Genomic DNA, 20696 nt, shown 5'->3' on the forward strand with positions numbered 1-20696 from the left:
GCCATTAATTAATGATTTCATAATTCAATTATTAATTCAAATTATTACACCATGTTGAAAGTACCATCACAAGTCCTGCTTCTTCAATTTACCTTGAAAACTCACTGACTAAATTCAAGTTGGATGTTTGTAACATCTCCATTTATTAGTAGCCTCTGATTGCAGTCGCATGCATTTTTATAGTTTCTCTGGCAGTTGTGAAAAATTGAGCTACCATACATAATGCATTTTCCCCAGGAATACAAATTAATGTAGGGTTGAAGCCAATGTTGCAGTACGAATGGCATAAAAATGCATCAACCTCTTTTTTCGTATGGGATCGTATGGAATTCTTTTTTGTTTTCGAAAACCAAAATGTGTTAAAATCAAACGTAAGATTTTTCAGAGGGTGATGAAGGAAGACAGAAGCGAACTGTAAACATCCAGCTTTATTATTTGGAACATCATATAAGATTTAACACAAAACTGACAGAAGAATATTCTTCCAACCTGTGCAACCTTCAGCAATAGCCAACCGATTCTTTGCAATATCCACAGAGTTTTCTGAGTTTGTGCCAGCACACATGAGATAGTGTGATTTTGAGTATTTTATAAAACAGTGAATAAAACTTGAACACGTGTGTTTTACCAGTTTTTTGCCGTTGGTTGCTTTTAATCCAAACAACAGGCCCATCTGTTTCTTTTAACTCCATTGACAGGCTGTAAATGACGTCAAGGTAATTTAAAAATCTATCCATCTAAATTGATTGCGGGCTGTGCGGTCGTTTGAATCTGTCGACTACCTGCGGCTTTCCTGTGTGGAGTTTACATGGCCTCTCTGTGCTTGCATGGGTTTCCTCAGTCCAAATACATGCAGGTTAGCTCAATTGGCCACTCTAAATGACCCATAGGTGTGAATAGGTTGTCTGCTGGTGAATGGTTGTCAACTGGGATCGACTCCAACCTCCCCTCATCCTTGTGTGTTTAGCTAATGAATGAATTGATTGCCACAAAAATAAGTTAATACAGTTTTGTCCAATAATTCATCTTACTGCTGATGTACATAATATCCGTCCAGCTTTCTCGACCACTGTGAAATCCATTTCCATCAACTTGATTTAGAGAGAAGGAAGCTAAATAACAGAAACCAGATTTTCAGTCTCACTTTGCTGTACGTAGTGTGCGAGTCCTACCAATTTACCTGAACACACCCAACTCTATTTGATATATCACTTTGTGCTGTAATGCACCACAACACACCATAAATCAGAATACCTTTGTGGGCCATGTGCAGTCCAAACACATTTATTTTGCTCCCAACTCACAGATGATGCAGTGCGATTACTTTTTTTTTTTTCCTTCCTTGTAAACCACAACAAACCCCGAGAACATCATCTTTGAGTTTGAGCATCCCATACAAAGTGAGCCGGTTCAGTCAAACTAAACCTCAAGCAACTGCCTCAACCCACCCCCCCTTCATACGCACGGCTTTTTCCTTCCATATCTTAAATTGACTGAGTCGTGAGCATTGATTCAACTCGGACATTTCATCTGAGTTCTTATATAGAGTGATCCGGACTTTCTTGGCATAGCATAAGACAGCAATAGTTGACTAAGGACGGATGGATTTAGCAGCTCAGCTGGTGGCAGCATGCAAAAAGGAGGCGGGGGTGGTGTGGGAGAAGGGGAGGCAGAGCAGAAATAGTTGGTCAAGCGAATGGCTGCACTGGGCTGCAGTTAATGACCTCTGAGTGTGTCCTTGTCCCTGGGATAATGTGACCTGTGAGGATACAGATTTAACTAGCTCACTGCAAAAAAAATAAAAAATATATAAAAAAGCCGCCATGCTCAGCAGAGCACCTGACCTTTTGTAATAAACACTCCAAATTCAGTGAACAAAGGGTGAACACTCTTTTCAGTCAGCTGTTTACTGAAAGTGCAGCATCACCTTGCTTTGTTTTGAGATGAGTACGCCTGATGTGGCTCAACATCTCCTTTAAAAATCTCACTGTGTAGGATTATACTGGCATCTAGTGATGTAGTCGCTGATTGCAACGATTGCAACCCCCCTTGCCTCACCCTCTGTTTCCTAGCGTGGAAGAAAAACTACAATGGCTGTGAATCGTACAAAAAATGTGAAAGCCGGTCCGTCTTCAGCTACCGTAGAAACATGGTGGTTCAAGATGGTGGAACATATGAAAGAGCACCGGCATGGCGAGTAGATATAACGGACTCTTTCTACATTTTTTTTAGTGCTGATACACTAATTAAAACATACTTCCATTTCTGCCACATTCTGTAAATAAAGCTTCATGAATAGCCCCCTAAAACTTACACACTGGACATTTAACAAGACTAAAGGCCCACTCACACCGGAGGCGTTACGGCTTTCCGTAGCATTTCTATTTTTTCCGCGAGCCGCTGCTAAACCTCGTAAATTTCAACAGAGCACTGCACACCAGACGGGAAATCTGACACACAATCAACATAATAAACTTCCGCCCCCTTTCAAAATAAAACACAGTTTTACACGCAGTTCATGTAGCTTGTCACATCTTCACATCAACGTTATGCCATGACCAGTGGCACCTGGTGATCAAAGATCGATCAAAGGGTCTCAACATGAACGATGAGAGACTGATTGTTGAAGTGGAACAACACACAATAATTTACGACATAACAGATCCTTGTTATAATCTCCTCCACGTCGGAGAAGCAAAGTCAGCTGTTTGTTATTTTCTTTATACATAGTTTATCGCGGGGTCTCGCGTACGTCCAGGATTCTCGCGTGATCTTGCATAAATACGGCCAGCTCGCTACGCTGTTGTTACGTGGCCAACACGCGCCCGGTGTGAGTTGACCCTGGGCGAAGGACGCAGCTAAACCGCAGCGCAGCCGTTACGCGGCGCTTACGTCTCCTGTGTGAGTCCCGTGTAAGTTTTTTTAGTGCTTATACACTAATTAAAACATACTTCCATTTCTGCCACATTCTGTAAATAAAGCTCCATAAATAGCCCCCTAAAACTTACACACTGGACATTTAACCAGGCTAAAGGCCCACTCACACTGGGGTGTACGCGCCGTGGTCACCGGAGCTGATCACTGCCAGTCTAGTGTCAGTCAATGAGAGCACGCACACAGGGCGCGTCGCGGAACATCCCAGAAGCGTCTCTCCGCGGCGCGAGCATTCCGTAGCATTTCTATTTTTGACGCGAGCTGCTGCTAAACCTCGTAAATTTCAACAGAGCACTGCGCACCAGACAGAAAAATTCGACACAGAATCAACATAATAAACTTCCACCCCCTTTCAAAATAAAACACAATACGCAGTTCATGTAGCTTATCACAACTTCGTGATGACCGGTGGCACCAGGTCTGCAGTCAATCAATCAAAGGGTCTCAACATGAACGATAAGAGACTAATTGTTGAAGTGGAACAACACACAATAATTTATGACACAACAGATGCTTTTTATAATCTCCTTATCCTTATCGCGGGGTCTCGCGTACGTCCAGGATTCTCGCGTGAGGCCAATGTGGCGGACCAACCAATAGATCAGTATTGCCCTCAGTAGAGCAACGCAACTAGCATGGCTTAAAAGGTTCAGCTTTAATCACAGTTCTTAGTAACATATTAAAAATGTAATCCAACTGAACTAGTCTTTTTAACATTAATGACTTGAAAGCAGATTTCATAAAAAAGGTACCAGGTTAAATGTTTTCTGCTTTAAAACATGACTGGATCAAAAGTTCCCCTGTACTTTGTGATACCGCTTTCATGCCGACTGCAGAGACATGACCATGCTGTGACTTCATTACAGATCCAGTCCTTTGTCTAATTTCTGGGGTATGTGATAATTAATATGTGTTATCTGATGCAGCATGATATGAAAGGATTAGAACACCTGTGAATAACCTTGCAATGCATGCTGTAGTTGTCACTGCAATTGCGCTCAGTTTGATGTCTCTCGAAATCAAAGGACTTGCAGCGTAAGAGAGAGAGCTAAAATAAAATGTGGTCTCATAGAAATGCCGGAAAAGTAGGCTTCGGGTGGCCTTTATCCTAATTGTAATTTTAGCCCAGATTCATGCCCATGCATAGAGTTTGCTTTATTGCCATGCGGAAAAACATGGGTAAAAAAACAAAGTGGATTTGGCAATATGGAGATAAGTGCAGGGACAGATTGTGATATTGCCTTGATTTGTTTTGATCTGAGGCATCTTTCCTAGTCAGGCTTCTTTTTCATAATGACAGTTGTCAAAGCAAACAAGGTCCAAAGAGAAAAATGCCTCACAAGTGCTATTTATTTTATAATTTCTCACCTGTTCCTGAACTTTTTATATATATATTTGCAATCCAGAGCTTTTAGTTTGTACTTGAAGTCTCTCTTTTTTTGCCTCTCTTCAGGTCGCACCATCATTTTGTCTACACACCACATGGACGAGGCAGACATCTTAGGCGATCGCATCGCCATCATCTCCCACGGCAAGATGCGTTGTTGCGGCTCCTCGATCTTCCTCAAGAAATGTTTTGGCAGCGGCTACTATCTCACTCTGGTGCGAGAGGGGATTGAAAAGATGACAGCTCAGCGTAACGGTATCATACACAGTCAGGCCAAAGAGGTAGGAACAGAATACAGAATTTCTGGTCACTGATTAGCTTTTGAACCATAATTTTGCAAGAAATACTGTCATAGCATGTATGCCCTTTTAGGAATGAACTGATTGATGACTGCATATTCTGCTACTGTCACTTGCACAGCAGCTAATTACCTCAGTTGTCACCTTCGCTTATTGTTTTGGTTTTTATGGTATGCAACTTTACTTTTTGGATCATTGTCGCAGCTCTCATCAACACCTTTCCTGCCACAGCATGCAGCTTTTTTCAGTAAAAAAAAAACACACTGGTAAACCCACTGTTGGCGGACCCACTGTTGGTGGACGTCACGAGTCGTCGTTTATTGTGTCGTTTTGCCACACCAAACCAAAAACACAAAGTCGATTAATGCTGCTTGCAGCATATAGAATAGATTATGTTTTGATTTCATACATTTCACATAAGATGTCTTGCCACTTTGTTACTTCATCACTAAGGCTATAATAGATATAGAGATATATTGACCCACATTTTTTTTGGTAGCATCATGCACAAAAGGTCATCTTATACTTGTTTGCTCATCTTTTATAAGATATTTACAGATTTCAATATACATTTAGACATTCTTCTATTTATTGAAGGTTGACAATAGAAACAGAAAGGAAACATGGCAATGGTGGCAAGGGTATGTTCGCATTTAGTCCTGGACTTTAGAGTCCAGGTCCTGGTCCTGATTTTTAATTATTACTCAACAATTATAAAGTTTGACTTCTCTTCTTAAATTAAGAATTAATTAGTATTTGTTATAAAACCATTCCTTAAACTAAGATATTAAATCCTTTGTTTTGGTATCCTCAGGGATGTTTAACCATGACTGTAGGGAGACACAACATTAGCTGCGTGAGCTCATTATCTTAAAGATAAACACAAATTTGATGATTAGGACCCTTGCCTGATCACACAACTACCCTTTTTTTTAAATCCATATTAGAATAACTGTAATTGGAAGGGGATCATTCATTTTGACTCCTGGTATCAAGAACAGAACTTCAGCTGCAAAACCCCTTTGACACAACAGTAACCTCTCTCTAGTCTATTATTGAACATGGCCCCTCCTGACTTTCCTGAGTGCTCTCTTTCTCACTTGCCTCCCTCCCCTATAATGATGTGTGTTTAGTCTTTCCCAGCATGAGAATTGGCAAACGCCTACGTGCTGGATGATACTAATTGTCACCAGGGAGAGGGGTGATTCTTGCTCTTGCTCGCCAATGGTGCCTTGCACACTTAGTTTTAATCAATAGGAGCAAATGAACAAGATGCACTGATGCCAGCAGGGCTAGAGCAATTACCATTAGTCTGCAGGCTCTTTGAGGTGAGCAGAGTCATTTGTTTGAAATAAATAAATAAACAGGCCGGCACATTTGTGGGCAAGGTAGAATAGTGCCGCCTCTCCAAGATGACGGCTTTGTAATTCAGTGGAAGATTTTGCAATTACGCAGCCAGTATAACTCTGAAAACCGAGCTGGATAAAGTGTGATTGTCGTGATCTCATTCAGTGTGATTAAACTCCATTTAAATGTCATCAAGTTCTTTAGAAATTCAGTGAGGTCTACTCAACTTTGAAAATATAATCTCCGTATGTGTGTCAAACTGAAAAGATTGTGATTTCATGTCACATTACTGGTTGACCCGGTTGGTTTACTTGGTGTTTATAGAGTTAGAGCAAAAAAAGAGAAACTTGTGGAGGCATCCATTCTTCCATTAATAGAAGGCAGGAGTTGTTCTCAGTGGTAAAGCATGATAAGGCCTTTCTAATCCAATTCTGATTAACAGGAGAAAGACTATCCATCAAGGAGAAGCAGTCTGGATGATGGCATTGGCAGCCAGACCTGGAGCAACTCTGATCCCTCAGGTCGAAACCTTTGTTTCTCTTCTTTGTACCAGACAGCTGTATTTTAGTATTAACACCTAAGATAACCTGCTATATGAAAATATTGTATAGTTGGTGCAATATACTGTACAATACAGCAACAAATTGTGTGAATATTTAATCCCAAAACTGAAAACTGACATTATCTTTTCAGCCCTCTTATAAAACCTTACCATTGCACATTCTGAGTTAGGTGCTCAAGCACTTCAGCTCCATGCCAGCCTACTTGAAAACAACATGAGAGCCTGGGAATAGTCCTAAAACACACAAACAATAACCATAAAACTCAAAATAGTATAACCATTAGCCCCCCTACCCATCCTTTCAGTCGACCAAACCAACAAACACCACCACAGGAGTGGTGAAGTAGCTGCTGCCTCGAGATGTTGTTGAAAAGTTCTAAATACCGGTCGAGTCCTTCAAAGTGCTGATTGTTAGCTGATAGCACATCCATGTGAGCACTTCTCCACTCTTTCACTTGTTGAAGATTATACACTCGAAGATTTGAGCCCAAGCTTTCACTCCCATGTTAGATTGCAACAGAGTTGCTCCTTCAATTTCCAAACAAAATTTATGGAAGACAGTTTTTCAATGTGATGAGACAGGGCCTGAACCTAACGACTAAAGCAACACCTAGATATAAAAAAAAAAACTAAATACACAAACATAACAACAACGATCATGAAAATATCACTCATATACCAAGCATACAACACAACACTAAGAAGTTCACTTATCAAACAAATACCCAGAGTCTCTTCTATTAAACCAAATGTTACCCTCACATTTTGATTAATGCACAAAGATGAATCCTAAGGGTCAGATTACCAAATTAAAGCGGACATAATAATTATTTTTTATAATGACAATGTATTATGATGTAAAAATGTAACAAAGGGGTGTCTCGTAATGATGAACTATCACACAGCTCTTCACACATCATAGTGAGTTTCGGTTCTTTGTTTAGCTGTCTGGCTGCAACTTTACTTATTCACTCTCACCACTTTCAGGGCATCGTTACTGAGCTACTCTCAGTGAAAAATCTCTAAAAACCCACTGTACACTACTAATACTACAAATACTACTGCATTTGGCAGGTAAAGAGCCAGATATGACCCACAGCTATTGGTAGGAGTTAAAAGAGAGAGGATATCAGGCTTGAATTCAGGTGGACAGAAACACAACTCCAAATGATTGACAGCGTTGCTCCATAACTGCTAGATGTGTAAGCAAGTCATTGTTTGCCATCAAGGTTGTGATATCATCTTAACAGGGGATGATATATGACTATTGTGTTTACAACTTGCCAGAAAAAAAAAAGTTATTGCAGGTTTAAAACCCCTGATGTTTCTGCTTCTAAAAACTCTAACCTCCACTGGCACACTGAATCAAGTTGTGTATAGTCTGCTAGTTAGCTACAGTATGCATTTTTGTTTTTAATTTTCCTTGTGTAACATTGATGTTATGTTATGTTATGTTATGTTATGTTATGGGACATTTTAAACTCAGATATATAAACAGATAGATTCAAATTAAGTTTCACCTCCAATTTTTCCAATAAACCACATCAGTCCTGAAAAGCACAGGTGAATTATTGTTCAATTCCACATTTCCACAATTTTCTGATATAAACGAAATGAATAAAGAGACTGCAGAAACCAAATCTATATTGCCAGACAAAAACACTCGATTCCACTGATTTGATTTGTCCTGATCATTCTCAGCCTTGATCATGTAAACAAAAATATGCAAGACATGATCAGAAAAACATCTCAGGTTGGATTCTAATTTATTATGGATGAAAATCAATGAAACCTGCTTGTATCTTCAATATGATGATGGTTAAATCTAAAACATAAAATACCAAAATATAATCATATTTCTACAAGTGACAGCCCATTTCTCTTTATTACCAAACAAACAGAAACACACACACACACAAATAATTCGGTCTGATGTGTGAAGCACAGCCATTTACTTCTTCATAAAGCTCCGAGCCGTTGGTTGTTAAGCTGCAGTAATTATGTATGAGAGGTTCTGGATCAATAATGGATGCAGTGCGTTCTGCAACACTGTCCTGATTGATTCTCACTAAGACCCGACTTCAGAATGGATGAGGCAGGAAAATTATGTCCACTGATCTGTTTCAGTATGTTTAAAGGTCACAGCATCAGGTATGTTGAGATCTCAATATATTACGCAGTGGTTTTTCACTGTTTTATTTCAAGCGTGGTTTGAGGCAGTAGGTTGAGGTCGATAGAAATATGTATTGACTGAAAAATGTCTGTTTGCGCGCGTGTGATATTATCATTCTTTAGAGGTTTTTTTTCATCAGTAATTTTTGCGGCTCTCCATTCAGCAGATTTGACAGCTGTGGGTCAACTTGTCCGGCGCCACGTCCCTGAGGCGGCCTTCTTGGAGAGCATCGGTCAGGAGATCACCTACATACTGCCTTATACGGGAGCCAGAGATGGGACCTTTGCCCTGCTCTTTCAAGAGCTCGACTTGGCCATGGCTGACCTCGGCCTGACCAGCTACGGCATCTCTGACACCACACTGGAGGAGGTACACTTAAGCGTGTGACTGACAAGCTGGCTTGAAATACAAGCATGAACACATATAGAGAGGCTGCCCACATACATGCAATAACACATACAGAAATGCCCTAGAGGTTCTTTTTTCTTTTTCTTTCTTTTCTTGTGCTGTTTATCCTTCAACGTTCTTTCACTTTCACTTTCACAAACAGACTCTTTAGGTTTTATTAACATATTACACACTGTCTTGAAAATCCACATTCTTGGCCACTGTGCACAACCAATATTGAAAGGACAAAGCTGTGCTTCGTTCTCAAGCATTCTCACAAACATTTTTGTATGCATAGGCAATGAATTTCATATAAACTAACCTTGTAGGAACTACAATATATCTGAATATTTCTCCCACAAAGTGGATTTTGCACAATGCATATGTCAGCTGCTCAACTTGCATCCTCACATTCTTTTTTTTCTTGTTTGTTATGATGGACAAAAGAACTAGATGGTGAGAAACTGTCTCTGAAATTCCTGATTTTGAGTTTGTGTTGATAGGTTGAGAAACTTCTCCAAATTCTTAAGCTATTATGTTTTTAAACCCTATTGGATGCATTGAAAATGCATTGTTACAAAGCCGAAATCCACGGTTTGTTTCTTAGTTCATGAAAAGTTGACAAGGCTTTCACAGGAAAGCAGCATTAACAAACAGAAAAGGAAGGCAAATTTCCTAAATATTAATAGCTAGAACATCCAACATCCATCCATTTTTACATTCTTGAAAATGGTATTCATCAAATCCAATTTTAGTTGCAGGTGAAGGACTTTTACCGGAGCTATAAAACCAATATCCTTTCCGTCAAATCATCCAGTGAAGTAGAAGCAGAAGTATTGTCAGTGATCATCATTTCACATACACGACACGGCCTTATTTCTGCTAAATAAATGACTCACGCAGTGTGTTTGGCATCCAGATGTCTTGAATCATCAAGTTGAGTGTCTGTTGGTTAATGCTCTTCATGTAACTCAGGCATGAATCACACACTCACGGGCCTGCAGGCAATGTAAATAATTCCTTTTGAATTTCCAAATTTCAGACATAACAAGGTTATTTTATCCGTCCGTTTTTTCTTTTGAAGTCCAACCACCCTTCAACTGATATACGGTGTGATTTTCCATACACGTCACTAATAAGCATGGGCTGTAGATGTTTGAAGGAAGTTAGTCATATAATAACACTGACTTTTTTTTTCAGTTCAAATTCTAAGTTTAGGGTTTCCAAGAAGTCTGCAGAGACTTTTTAGAGAGCAGATGTTGAACACACACACACACAGAGCAGAATGAAATAAGTGAAGGACACTTCCCAGATATGAAGGTTTATTTCTTTTGACATATGGCCTAAATTAATAAATGAAATCAAGGAGGGTACTTCTCTAAGGGAGGCCACTTGGTAGGTACTCAAGTAAAGGTTAGGGTCTCCGTGGATACACAACCCTGACCTGATCCAAAGAAGAAACCTGACAAAGATAACTGGCATCTGCATCAAATCTGTGTGCAGTCTAGGGATGTAAACAGTTAATTGATTAATCGGTTAATTGTTGAAAAGATAAAAGATAAGTTAAATAGAGGCCCTCTAATTCTACTCTTACCTTCCTCAGGGATGATTGAAGCTGTGTTCAGTACTACATGTTACTGTAAGTTTCCAGGGCTAGTAATCTTACTGTTACCTTTCTCAGAACAAGGGAGATTATAATTAGTGCTGCTAATGTTTCAGGTTTTTCATGTAAGTTCTTTACCAGATAATGAGATGTAGGCTTAATATTGTGTAGGCTAAGCCCATATTGTATAGCTTTAAAAATATTTTATGTTGCTTAATGTTTCACATGCAACAGGTGAGCCAGTGCACAATTATTTTTTTTATGTATTTCAATTTTCTGTGCAGAATTTACTTTGGTTAAATGCCAAATCTGTACCGTATCCCAACTGGTACAATAAAACATTAGTTGAGCAATATAACATGCATTTTATTCAGTATATAAGCAATACGAAATGTATGTTCTTAGGAAAAAAGCCGCTTATCAGTTAATCGTTAATCGATCGATAAGGTCAATCAACTAACAATTAATGAATTAATTGATAATTTGCATCCCTAGTGCAGTCTAATACTCAACCAGTAAAGTGTCAGGAAACATGCTGTAGCTCTCATCAGATGATATATTTATACAGAAATTGTTTGTTTTACAGATCTTCCTTAAAGTGGCAGAAGATACTGGAGTAGATGCAGAAATGAACAGTAAGTAGTGACGTGACGTGCGTTTGCATGCTAGAGGGGGTAAATGTTATAGGTAACACATCCTTACATATGACTGCTGATCATTTTCAAACACATCATTGTAATCTTTATCAGGCAGTGGGTTGGCCGCCCCTGGCCAATGCTCCTGTGTCTTTATAAAGCAATCTTACAAAAACTACCTAATTACCTGACATCCCTAATTACATGGCACTCTAATCACTACCAGACAAGATCACGGGATTGGTTTGTTCTCGTGGTCCCTCAAGTCAAAAACCGAACAGGGAAAAAAAAATGCTTTTAATTATTGTGCACCTGGAGCCTGGAATAAGTTTCAAGAGACCGTAGGTGTGAATGTCATAGTCTCTTTGGGTTTAATGATTTTGACGTCAAGGTCTGTGCATACTTATAACATAAGCAGAATTAATTATCGATGGTGTATTGTTTCATAGAGTTGTATATGTATCATACAATGTGTGATGTGACTATTGATGATTAATGTTTTTTTATTTTATTTTATCTGTCTTGTGATGCTAAAATTATTGTATGCATCATATATAATCAGGGTACCATTGGAAACTTGGTCTTCTCTGGTTAAACGAAGCAATCTCTTGGGGGACATTGCTGATGTAGCTATTGACAATATTTTTTTTTCTTTGCACGTAGCATGTTTTTGGAGCCACAGTCTTGCAGCCAAGCGAGGCACTTCCGTGTGGCTTTCAATGTTCAGCAAAGTTTAATGCTTGCTGGTGGCACCATCCATCAGTTGTAAAAGCAGTAGACAATCAACACCTATTTGATTTCTGCAACAACTAATCTGAGCTCCAAATAGACCATTCCATTCATTTATTTATTCATGGTTTATTTGATAGGGAAACATCCTGTATGCAGACAAACTGAAAACAGTTGTCTGATGCAAGTATCCTCGTGTTAACAGGGGACGCTAATTTGCATCCCTCTCTCAAATTGCTTTTATGAAAATAAAATAGGAAAGTAAAAAGAAGGTCGACTGAATACAGAATGATGCACATTTAAAGACATTTAGAAACTAGACATGAGTGCAGAGTGAAGTCGGTGCTGCTTTAAGCACCTAAATGCAAACTTTACATTACTGAAAATTAAAGTTTTCATAACTTCAAATACATTTACATAACATGTGGCTATGATGTGTCTACAGGTTTATTAGAGCAAAAACCAAAAAAGTGTAACTCATCGCATGTTTAAACTAAACAACTGGTTGTATGATTGGCATACGAAACTGTACGAGTCACCTTTGTGGCAATGTTTGCAAATAGTGACATTCTTAGACGTGCTGCTTGTCTTACCCCGGGTTCAACTTGCTTTTATACTTATAGTATTTTCTAACCGATCCTTATTTCTCAACAGTTGACCTCAGAGAATGAATCTATTTGTAACATTTTTCTTGGCATCTATCACAAAACTACTTCACTTTTCGGTTTAATCCCAAAATCTAATTTCCCCCAACGTTCCCTAAAACACCTGGGTTTGTGCTTTTACAGGGAATAATATGGCGTCTTGCAGGGCAGGTAGCTATTCTTATTGTTATTTATAACCCTAAATTGGGTCAGGCCAAAACAACATATCTTATTTGTATTCCCACAGCAACAAAGGAGCTGTTGGTGAGAGACTGCAAAAGAAGCTCCTGCGCATCCAAGCGGAACAGCATCGCCAGCGTCCACATTAAAACAGAACAAGTCTCTGGAATGAGTGGCAAGTCTCTCCAAATTTATCGTGTTTATTTGTTTTAATGAAGGAAACCCAATTAAACATTTGAGTCTACTTAACAATGCAGAAAGTTGGCTGGTGACTAATATTTAGGGATGTTGTTTCAAATAGAAGCATAGAAAATGAACTGTTTCTTTCTGTTTCTCATGCAGAATTAAAGTTCACAAGCAAAGTAGAAGGTAAGTACTGTGTCTCTTCCTTACTCCAGACAGTTTCATTGTACTAGAAAGTCTGTTTTTCCACACATCTTTTGTTAACTTCATTGAGATTTGCTTCAATTTGTCTGTTTCACCTCAGTGGCCATTTTGAAAAGAGGGCATAAACAAGAGCTCTGCCTTCAGAAGAAGTCATTTTTAAACAGAGTTTTCCTTCCAATCCATACGACGTTATCTAAGCTGTTTCTTCACCTTTTCAGGTTTCCCTTTATGAAAGAAATTCACGTTCAAACAATGTCTTCCATCCTGAAAACGCCTTTCAATCAGAGCACGCTTTATTATCTTAATGACTGCAGTGGAAATACGGTATTCTCGGAGAGTGTGAGGTGTCTACAAAGCCCTTGTTTATCACCTTTTCCCTACTGAGTCACACCAAAATGCCAGTTTCAGATTCACAATATATATATTTTTTTAAAAAAGTCAGAATGAGGAATGAGCTACTGCAGCTCGACAGGTTTAACACTTAAGTTATATTTGATCAGCCCATTAGCTGTGCTGGAAAGCGTGCTCAGCAGGTTCTTTTACATATGCATAGATTATAAATAACGCCGTGGGTTAATGTCCACTCCAGACTTAAAGAAGAATGCCAGTGTCAGTGGGAAGGGATCCACGGTCATCACCGGATGGAAACTGATCAGGAGGCAGTTCCTCGCGCTCTTTATCAAGCGCTTCCACTACGCCCGAAGGAGCCGCAAGGGACTCATTGCCCAGGTAATGGCCTCAGTGTGTCATGTTGATGGATTAAAGGGTTACACTAGGAGGGGTTTCATGGGAGGATCAAGGAGGATTCGATGAAATACATGTTGGCTTTCAAAACCAGTTCCATATATGATAGAGAATGCTGATTTGAAATCTGGAGGGAATAGTCGTGTCATCTATTTTTGATGGAGTCAGTAGTTGTGGAATTGAAGTTGTGGGAAAATAAACAGACACAGAAGAGAGTATATATTTATATGAAAAGAAAAGAGTTTGAAAAAATTGAAGAGCAGCAACGTGCCAGGAAACTGCACGTACAATAATCATCTTTACCTCCCAAAGGAGGCCATGTATTATATCAAAGAATACTCGAGGGACTATAGAGGCTAAATATGGCGTGAACAGAGTGTTTATTGCTGCTCACTTCTCATAAATCACTTTCTGCATCGATACCTGGGACCAGAAGTGTGATTCAGGCTGATTTTTGACGTGTCCCCTTCACATTTCGACCCAAAGTCGAGCCAGGAAACTGTTAATTCATCAGCGTTGACGAGCGAGTTGATGAAGTGTGTTTTGGTTTTGCTTCAGTTAGAGCACCGTCACTTTCACCCGATGCCTGTGATTGGCACCGGAGAGGCAAAGTGACGCCTGTGATTTGTTTTTCCTTCATTCTGCTGTATGCTAATCATGTGTTTTTCGCTTGCCGTGTATTAAATGTGATCGCGTAACAATTACGTAGATGACAGACCGCTATTAGCCCATTAAATGTACGTCTATATTATTTTTGTTCCTCATAAACACAATTTCAAAAAGTCAAAACCAATAAAGAGGCATATATTAAACAAGTCAGAAGCGATTTTGTAGTAGCAGCTTCAAGGCTTTTTTATTTTTTATTTTCACACAAGTTCTAAAAAGTGCGTTGTGATTTAAATCGTCTTGACACGCACCACCCATCTACATTCATAGTGTTTATGTAAATATCTGTTAATGCCATCAGTCGTGACAGCTGCCAAGATGCTGAAATAATGATGAGGGGAAAATGACTGAAGTGCAGCTCATGTCACACTAGTGTGCTGTGTGAGAGGGAGAGGCAGATATAAAGAGAGCGAACAGTGTTTCACCTTTGTGAGGTGTGCCTGTTCTACTTGTAATTTGCTGCAGTACCAATCCCCATTAGTCACTGTCAGTCCTGGACGTCCCTCTTTAGTGCGGATAGAGGGATAAGTGTGTGCGAGCGAGTACGTACAAGGGTGCACATTGTCTGCAAGGGCGCACTTCGTACCTCTCTTCCCTTTTTTTTTTTTCATTTGGCTAAAGGTTTTTTTTCTTCCTCACCATCATGTCAACAGCTCCCATTGTCAGCAGATATGATTGTGTGGTGAGGTAATCTGCCGGAATACAAGCAGTAAGGGGAATATAAAAGAGATTATGGCATGTAACACAAAAGGAGTGATTTATGGGAATGAAAGTTGGGCGCAGGCGAGTCTTGGCAATGTCAGAATCGGGGAGAAGCGGTTATTGGTTGTGTTGTAGTGGACGAGTTGAAGGCTTCTGGCGTTTGGAGCATGAACACAGGCTTTGAAGCTGCAGTTGCCGTTAAACAGCAGATGATATACTGTACATTGTTTTGTTTTGTTTTTTTATCCAATTATTGCTATAGTTTTGGCATTATTTTTGTTTACTGTTGTGGATATGATCTTCCTGCTATTAACTATTTGGTATGTCTTGTCTCAGCGCTGTCAAAAGAAAAAAAGACCACACCAGTAAAAATATCCAAGTCGCTGCTATTATCCACTTTAATGGAAGGTGCAGAAGTAAAGCTATTATTCACAAATGAAATTGGGCAGACATAAACATTTTTGTCGAGTAAACAAACTCAATCTAATGAGCCTTTTGACTTTGCAGGAAATAAAACACATCTTAATCGTGTTTAGTTGTTTATACCCTGTTTGCGTATAATCCCGCCTCTTCCTTAAATCCCCACCGAACTTGAGAAATGCGATAAACTCATGCATTGTTCATGGGGGTGCTTTTTGGCTTTGTGAGCATAATGACTTTGCTCTGTATTTTTTTTTTTTTTTTCAGATCTCTCTCTCTATGGAAGACGTACCAGCTGTCACCTGCAATTACTGTCGAGAGAGAGAGAGAGAAAGAGAGAGACAGAGAGAGCAAGCAACAAAAAAAGAATAGTTCTTTTTTTCCATTAAGCTTTTCAGTCTCATTGCTGCTCTTTATCTTTCTTTCAAGCACACGTCCACGGCTGCAGCTCCATTCAGTAAAGTCGGGGATTTTCAATTGTAGCATCTTTGAATTGGCCCGGCAAATTGTGCTCCCTGCAATTAATCAAGTGTCCGCAAACCTGCCCCCACTCCACCCCCCCGACCTACAAGTGATTAAACATTAAAGATATCTTGCATTTTTCCCGCTGACCTTTTTGTCAGCTCTAACAATGACATGAAAAGAGAATTACATGTCGGAGAAAAGACGATTGGATAGGGTGGTGGTGGTGGTGGTGGCGGCGGCGGAGTTGGTGGTCGTGTGAGGAGAGTTAGGGAAGCGTGGCGGCATCTGTTTTAAAAAAAACAACAAAAAAACACAAAAGACAAGAAAATAGGGAGAAACTAATTATATCAGAGTGGCCAGATGATGGTGGCAGTGCTGGAAGTGTTTAATCAAACTCATAAAGCGTGCAGAAGAGCCCAAACAAGTTGGTGGGGAGCATATTAATGTGCACACATTATTGCCGCGGTCCCGCATTATTGTTGATTGCATCAGTCATTTTGCAGCACGTAATGACAGTGAAGGGGCTCGGGGAAGGGGCGCGATGAAATTGATCTCGCATTGAATCTTGTGCTGTCATGCTCGCACGCATTAACATGCACCTTTATCGTCCACACAGACGCCCTACAGTATGTGGACCACATAGCAATGCATTTGTTCTGCTTAAAGGAGTCAGCTATAATTTTACCACCCATAATTGTGTCATAGCATGTTGTAACGTTGCGTCGGTCATAAAATGAACACAGCATGCTTCCACAGTTAAAGTAATACATAGTGCTGCATGGTGCAGTAGCTCTGTGACATAAATGAATGAATTTTGTATAGGTGTACAGCATAGGAATCACTTTTGTTTGGCAATTAAATGTCATGAGCAGAGTAGTGACGGAGATGCTGCAATAAGGTCATTTGACTTCATCTTTGTCACCGTCCTCCTAGGTGGTGTTGCCTGCTGTTTTTGTGTGCCTGTCTCTGATCTTCTCGCTCATCGTCCCACCATTTACTGAATATCCGAAACTGGAGCTGCAACCCTGGATGTACGGCCTGCCTCAAACTACCTTTTTCAGGTAACCGGATTATATTATATAACATAGATTGATTAATATAGAATTTTAACCCAATCCAGCACAGATTCTTAATTTGTTACAATCTGTGATATTTTTTTCTGGAAGTGGATGAACTATTCTTTTGATATTTATAGTAATAAACTTGTAACCCATTGTATGAACCTGTCATATCACTCTCTGTTGCTGTTACAAGGTTTTCCAGGTAAGAATCTTCTAGCAAGTGATGTTTAGTGTTATCAGAAGCAAGGATTGAATGATTCAAAGTAGGAGCAGGACACGGAAATTTTAAACTTCAAAGAAATCAAGAGATAAAAATCAAAGGAAAAAGATATCACAGTAGTGCTCATGCTGTTTGACCGCAGAGAGTTTGTTTTTTTTTTTTTTTTGGCTTACTGAGGTCGTCAATCTGGACACTGTCCCCTTGGCGTCAGCTTTCTATTCTGTTCTGAAGAATCATGCTCAGTGACAGGACACGGCCTTGGCGGGCGCCAGCACCCGCTGAAAATAAACTTGACTTATTGCGGAGGATGTGGACACACAACATAAAAAGAACAAACAAATGTGCACCACCATAAATAGCTTTTTAGAAAGAATAAGAATAAGAAAAAAGGCATAGTGCTTAACAATACTAAACTATTTTCAAGTGCATTTACTTTTACTGACTTACTTTTCAAACTCACAAAATATCTACCAGAGGCTCTATCTATCTATCTATCTAAAAATGCAATATACATCAGTAATATGCATCACTGGTCACAGCATCTGTCCAAAGTATCAAACTAATATTGACACTGCATTCATAATCTGTTCTTGTGACACAAAGCTGTCGTTGCTTGTCAACCCTGCAGGTATTTCATTCCCCCTGGCAGCACTTTGTAGAAACTCACTTCGAAGATGTCAAGACACAATTAATTGTAACCTGAACCTTGTTTATTTACGAGACAATCATACCCCTTGGTCAAAGCGAGACGCCAATCTTTTTGTGTTTCTTAGTGTATTGATACACTTTTGTTTGCTAGGATATAATGTAAACCTAATGTAGTGTAATGTAAGCATTTAACTTGGTGGCAAATGTTGCTTTACTGCTTTGTTCAGTTTTACAGTGGAATTGTCGAGTCATAATGCAAATGACACTTTGTGAATATTTCATTCTTGAATTTAGTCACCTCACACAATTCAAAGTGCAGGTCATCTATTACTTTTGCAAGTTATCCATGGATAAAATTTTAATAATGTCCTAAAATCTTGAAATGATTCACTACACTCTGAACTTTATTGTATTTAGAAAGCTTCTCAGCCTTTCTACTTGTTCTTCAAGTAGTCCAATAGTGTACATTGTTGTGCTTTTTCTTCCAGACTTTAACTCAATGTAATGCCCACAATGCAACTAAACATTCAAACACAGATCTGCTGAATCATACTTAATCAGTCTTTCTGCAGCGCTGAAAGACTCAAAATAGTCTGTCTCTGTCCATGGTGCTGAAACATTCAAACCTAGTTTTTTTGCTGTCACTATTTTTTACCTCTGATTACATCCCCCATGGTGTACATGAAGTGGTCATCAGCACTTAGCAACAACAGCCATACTAAACAGATAAAGATGTCATAACATTCCAAACTATTAAAAAAAAAAGTGTAATTAAGTTGACGACATATCAAATATTTGTCTCTCCTGACCATACTACATTTTCCAAATAATCTACAGGCTTATTTAAATGTTGTGTAGCACACTTCAAATAAACTTCAACGTGCCTTTTCTTCAGTATGAAAACCCTTCGGGGTGATCATGCATGGAAAACCATGGAGGTGAAGTGCATTGCCTACTGTCTTTGAGAGCTCTTTGGCCCCCTGACTACACTTCTGACTAACTTTCTTACTTCCCTCACAAAGAGGTCCTGTGCATGGTCGATGATGTAGCGGTATTGCTTCCACTTGTGGATAATGGCCCCAATGGTGCTTATAAGAGCGTTTAGGAGTTGTGAAATCTGTCATTAACCAGGCCGTTGCTATGTTGCTCAACAATGTTGTTTATGGAGGTCTGGGGAAAGCTGTTTGCCTCTAGTCATCATGACATGCTTATTACGTGACAGCTTGGTAAAGAAAGTGATTCATTTACTTGGATTCAAAGAGTGGAAGTGCTAATCTACCAACATGCAGTAACCCAGCTGATTCCAATTAGCGCAGGCAGGAAAACTAATCAATCTAGGATCAGCTGGTGTAGTGATTTTCCTTACTGTGTTCAGTATTTTTTTTTTTTCCTGTGTCATTCTACTTTATTGCACATAGCTTTTTATGGATTGGAATGTCATGATTTCTTTATCTGTATAGCTATATTGAGATAATACCAATGTCTGCTTTAAAAACTGCATTGGAAATGTTTAATGAGAGCACAAAACACAATACAACATGCGACAAGTGGGAATAAAATCCCGGCTCACAAAGCATGAGAGCAGAGCCTGTTCCTCAATGGACTTTGTCACATAGTCTTTGTGGCAAATCTCCTGGGTAATAATAACAAATACACATGTAGCGCTGTCGGTATTTACTGGTGCTAAATCACCAATTTCTATGAAATGTTGTTTTACTGGTTTAGGTTAGAAATTGAAATGAGATACCAGGTAATATTAACACTCCATGTAATAGATCACAAACACTCTCTTTGGTTTCATATTCCTGTAATAAAATGTAGCCTTCATTTGACTTCTAATATTGTCACAGTTCTTACATCCGTGATGTTTCATTTTGACTCGATGAACTATTCATTAGTTCCACTGTTTCTGTGTATATGCACAAGTCTTCATTTTGAAACTGTCCAATAGTTTTATTACCTTGAATAACGTGGTAACTCAGCCATTGTTAATTGCAAAACAGATGGCTGCACATAATCCTTTTTTACAATGGGACTACTTCAATTGCGCTCACTGGTGGTCAAGGAAATGACCGCATGACCTTCATGGAGGCGCCTCTAAATGAGACAATGAACACTGTATTAATCCAAGTGGTTGGCTGGGCTGTGGCCACTGCTGGCAGAAAGCCAATTGCAGTGGTCTTTATGAAACACTGTGTTTTAACTCCCACGGTACCTTTAAGATAAAGGGCAGAGTGTGTGTGGTTAGTAATGAGAATGAAATTGGAATGGGAAGATTGTTTAACTGAGACACAGGGCTTCGATATGTACAGGACACTCGAAAATAATGAAAGGCTTTGAAGAGCCTATATTGTACAGGGAATCTTGAACAGGTTCTTATCAATATGTGCTCGCACAAGAATACACATCAGGACAGAGCTGAACTCAAGCTAGAGAGAAAAGGTTCACATCACTGTACAGTTAATGTTGTTTTGAAAAGAGAGAAACTGAATGTTCTCTTAAC

At 39.3% G+C, this 20696-nt stretch overlaps 1 protein-coding gene across 1 annotated transcript in view; it reads left to right on the top strand.

Moving 5' to 3' along the window:
- The window catches only part of LOC104933941 (ATP-binding cassette sub-family A member 1), a 152075-nt gene that overhangs the window by 56539 nt on the left and 74840 nt on the right, over positions 1-20696 (top strand). Inside the window, exons 23-30 of the mRNA XM_027278008.1 lie at positions 4388-4602; positions 6410-6488; positions 8869-9071; positions 11279-11327; positions 12948-13055; positions 13223-13249; positions 13857-13996; positions 17198-17325. Coding sequence (XP_027133809.1) covers positions 4388-4602; positions 6410-6488; positions 8869-9071; positions 11279-11327; positions 12948-13055; positions 13223-13249; positions 13857-13996; positions 17198-17325 — 949 coding nt within the window. The remainder of the gene's footprint in view (positions 1-4387; positions 4603-6409; positions 6489-8868; positions 9072-11278; positions 11328-12947; positions 13056-13222; positions 13250-13856; positions 13997-17197; positions 17326-20696) is intronic.

Source organism: Larimichthys crocea, chromosome III (genome assembly GCF_000972845.2).
Source record: "Larimichthys crocea isolate SSNF chromosome III, L_crocea_2.0, whole genome shotgun sequence".
Lineage (NCBI taxonomy): Eukaryota > Metazoa > Chordata > Actinopteri > Sciaenidae > Larimichthys > Larimichthys crocea.